The 4015-nt window shown below is 34.3% G+C and overlaps 1 protein-coding gene across 1 annotated transcript in view; it reads left to right on the forward strand.

The window, feature by feature from the left end:
* LOC111089067 (MFS-type transporter SLC18B1-like) overlaps positions 1-456 on the forward strand; it is a 34998-nt gene extending 34542 nt beyond the window's left edge. Inside the window, exon 14 of the mRNA XM_022400814.1 lies at positions 116-456. Within this exon, the coding sequence (XP_022256522.1) occupies positions 116-202 (87 nt within the window). The 3' untranslated portion in view covers positions 203-456. The remainder of the gene's footprint in view (positions 1-115) is intronic.
* The last annotated feature ends 3559 nt before the right edge of the window (positions 457-4015 follow it).

A 4015-nucleotide genomic window follows, 5' to 3' on the forward strand; every position in this document is an offset into this window, starting at 1 on the left:
AGGGACGGCTAGCGCAAATAGCCCTCGTGTAGCTTTGCGCGAAATTCAAAAACAAACAAAAAGTTGGAAGAAAATCTTGCTAGCTCGATAGTAATTTCCTTATTATTTTCAACAGGTTGGCCTACTACTGATTTTCATCATTTTCAAGAAAGTCAGGAAAGACAAGGTTACCAGATGTCCAGAAAATAAGCCACTATTATGATAGTTTGGTGAAGACTTTGAACTAAAAACGAGGCTGAAATCGCTTCAAATAGCGAGAAATACTTCGAAAATGTTATCAGAACTTTCATTTGGATATGTACTTTGTTAACTATTTAAATGATTGTTTTATTTTTTTCCTTATATATATATATTACATAAGCCTCCGCCCGTGGCTTCAATAACCACCATGGGCAGATTTGTGCTTAACAACAAACAATTATGTTACTAATAACATTATTTTGGGATACATGTTGCAATTTTTAACCTTTACCAGATTATATGTTTAGTGTATGTATTAACGTTTTCATTAAAGTATGTTTCTTCTTATTTTTAGTGAATAACCTTATCAAACGTTTTTCACAATCTACTTAGAACTCACTGACTCATAAGATAAACAAGATTACAAAATTCATGTCCTTAGCAAACAAAACTAATTTTCATGCACTAATTTACATAAATAGTAACCCGATTCTTTTAAAATATTGTCGGAGTTAAAAAAAAAAATTGAACATTTCAATCAATATAGCCCCTCGTAACTAAGTGGTAAGCTTGAGGGCTTATGACGCTAAAAATCAAGTTTCGATGTCCAAAGTGGGCAGGACACTGATAGCCTGTTAAGTAACTTTGTGGTTTATAACAAACAGTCATTGGCAAACATATTTTTTGAACACAGTGTTAAAAGTAAATTTAATCTACTAATGATAACATTAGCATACATCTGTCCGATGTAGCGGAAAAAAAAACACCAATTTACAATTATAAACAATAATAAGCTGGTGCTATCTGCAATGCCCCCCCCCCCCCTCAGTGGCACAGCGGTATGTCTGCGGACTTACAACGCTAGAAACCGGGTTTCGATACCCGTGGTGGCCAGAGCACAGACAGTCCATTGTGTAGATTTGTGCTTAACTTCAAAAAGCATACAAACAAAACAAAGCTACCTGCAATACGTTAGCTTAGCCTAACATGACCTAGAATTATCATAAAGAGCGAGGTTACACAGCTGACGAATCAATGCATTCCAATCATTACAGAATTTTGTATTTGTGACTTTACATACATCTAGTTAAGATGGTATATTAAATCAGCTGTGTTAATTATGGTTAATATTTAATTCTTATCTACGCAGGTCACTTCCTTGAATCAGAAATTAATGATAATAATGGCCTAGCTTGACGTGTTTGCCACAAGTTTATCTGAACATACTCTACTTAGTCTTGATAGTCTAACCTGTCTGTCAACGGATTTTTTTTTTACTTCCAATGCAATAAAACTCCCTTTTTTTTTTTTGGCAGGAGTGGTTTGGAGCTCCTTTTCTAGCACTGATATAGAAAATAATTATAACATCTAGCATCAGTACTTACTTGTCCAATCCTTATTACATGGTTTCTTATTTTTAATAACATGTTGCTCCATCCCTTCTGTGTAATAAGTTTATAATTGATTAATTAATTCCATGTATAGAGTTAACAAAACACATTAGCGATACAACATATAACGTCTAGTTTTTCATCATTATTATGCCATAAACTAGAACATAAATACGTTACTGTATTCCGCCCGACTGGGTGCATCCTGTCTCGAGAACAAAATTGCATCAAGGAATTAAAAATTAATATAAAATGATTTTTTTAGTCTTTCTTCCACACAGTAAAAAAAAAGCTTTACAGTTAAAATTTATTTCATAAAAACTTTTATTTGTTTAATTTTATACGTACAATGTTGTTTTAAATACAAATTCTAATTATACGATAATTTCAGTGCGCTCCAAACGAAAATGTATATGTTTGTGAATTTCCTAAAGTTTTTCAGAGTATAATACAACACTCATGCTCATAGCCGCTGAGAGAAAAGTCGAAATAGGCTTGAACAAAATAATCATAGTACTGAAACCCTTTTTACGTTATTTTCAACTGTATAAGGCAATATGGTTTCCAGTTCAACAGAGATTTCAAAGAAATCAAGACAAAGTGATAAAACTTACCTTAGTGATGTGTTGCAAGAAGAAAAGATTGGAGAACATCTTCCAACAATATTACGGCCCTGATTTTTCTTAGAAGCATACTTTATCATTTTATGTTTCACCTGAATTGCGAAGTTGAAATATGATGGGATTAAAAAAGGTTCCCGTATAACAAACGAGTTAAGGTATATTTAGTTAGATCATTTTCCACTCGACTGTATCAAGTTTACACAAGGCTTCATCGAGTGTAAAGTATAATCCAAGTTAATCAGACAAACACATTCTACTGCTAGAATATTTATATTATTCATAGGAATAACTTTATCTCTTGTTATACCTCTTGTTATCTCATGCTTTCCTAACACGAAGATTTTGCTACTAATGGTCGTTATTCACGCGCCCGCCATCCTTAATCGAAAACGAAGCTCATTGCACAAACAAAAAACAATGGCATCGTATTGCTGTTGTTTGCCGATTTAAACAAACATCTCTTGTTTCACAGCTTTCCTACATATGCTAACAAAAAGAAAGAGTGGCTTGTAAAGATCCGACGTGGTGGATGACCTCTGTTTTAGGTAAATAATGCAAAACTAAAGTGCAAATTTACATAGACCTAGCCTAATACTTGTAATACCATTAATAATAGGGTCCGGGCCTATGCAACCGAGTCCTGAGCATATAATAAGGTTATATGAAATTTTAAACATATACAGGAAATTATAGTGCTAACCAGGCCTTTGTATTCAGTAGTCCTAGCTGATCTATATGTTATCTGCATTTAAAGATCTAATATTGTAGTGAATAAAGCTCAAACTGGGCCTTTAACACAGTAGCTTAGACATATTACGCTTGTATAAGTATATTGGTAAATAGGAGCGCCTATGAATGGTATTTGTGTTTGAGGCACTAAAAGAATAAGATCGGTTATAGTTTTTGCAAATGTAGGCATTCATTTTCAAAATAGAAAGTTTACAAAACTGCGAAAGTAACAACAATGTTTCCTATGGTAAATAAAACCTTTTGGACCCGCTTTAAGTCTAATCTTGATAATTAAAAGTTGTTGTTGTTGATGGATTACAAATATTCAGTGTCTCTTCCCATCCTCTATCAATGCATAGGCCGAAAGTAAATACACACAACCGCATGGGCATCTAGTACTGTATATTTAAACTACTATGGAGTTTTATTCGTCAAGTTATGTACACACAATTATAATAATAAAAACCAAGTGTCGGCCATCAGTCGGCCATGCTCGATTTCTCCAGATTTCTTCCTCTCTTCATTGCCCCTTCCCATTTTAGTTGAATTCAATAGTCAAAATAGGCGTAACTAGCTCCTAACTGTCGGTACTTTTTCTGCTATATAAATGAATGTCAAGAAGGGAATTTTTATATCAAGAATTTATTTAGCACCGATTGAAATTAATTTGCCGTTTGCCATGATGAGACGTTTCAGAACGATGATCGAGTATTCACAAACAATGTGGTTTTAAAAGCACCGCCCCCCAGTGGCACAGCGGTATGTCTGCGGACTTACAACGCTAGAAACCGGGTTTCGATACCCGTGGTGGGCAGAGCACAGAGAGCCCTTGTGTAGCTTTGTGCATAATTAAAAACAAACAAACAAAAACAATTAAAAGCACTATTGCAATAATGCAACTGATGTGATAAGAAAATAACTGTGATCAATGAATGCTGGGACAAGGGTCGATGCTGAGAAGAGAAGCTGCAATGCATATTGGAGGATTCAAATTTGGTAGGCTTTGGCTTCCCGTAGTTACGTATCTGCTTGTTTGTTAATTTCCGGTATAAATTATTTCCTAGGAATTGCATCCATACAAGTTCACTTCTT

The sequence above is a fragment of the Limulus polyphemus genome, unplaced genomic scaffold, assembly GCF_000517525.1.
Source record: "Limulus polyphemus unplaced genomic scaffold, Limulus_polyphemus-2.1.2 Scaffold5163, whole genome shotgun sequence".
Lineage (NCBI taxonomy): Eukaryota > Metazoa > Arthropoda > Merostomata > Xiphosura > Limulidae > Limulus > Limulus polyphemus.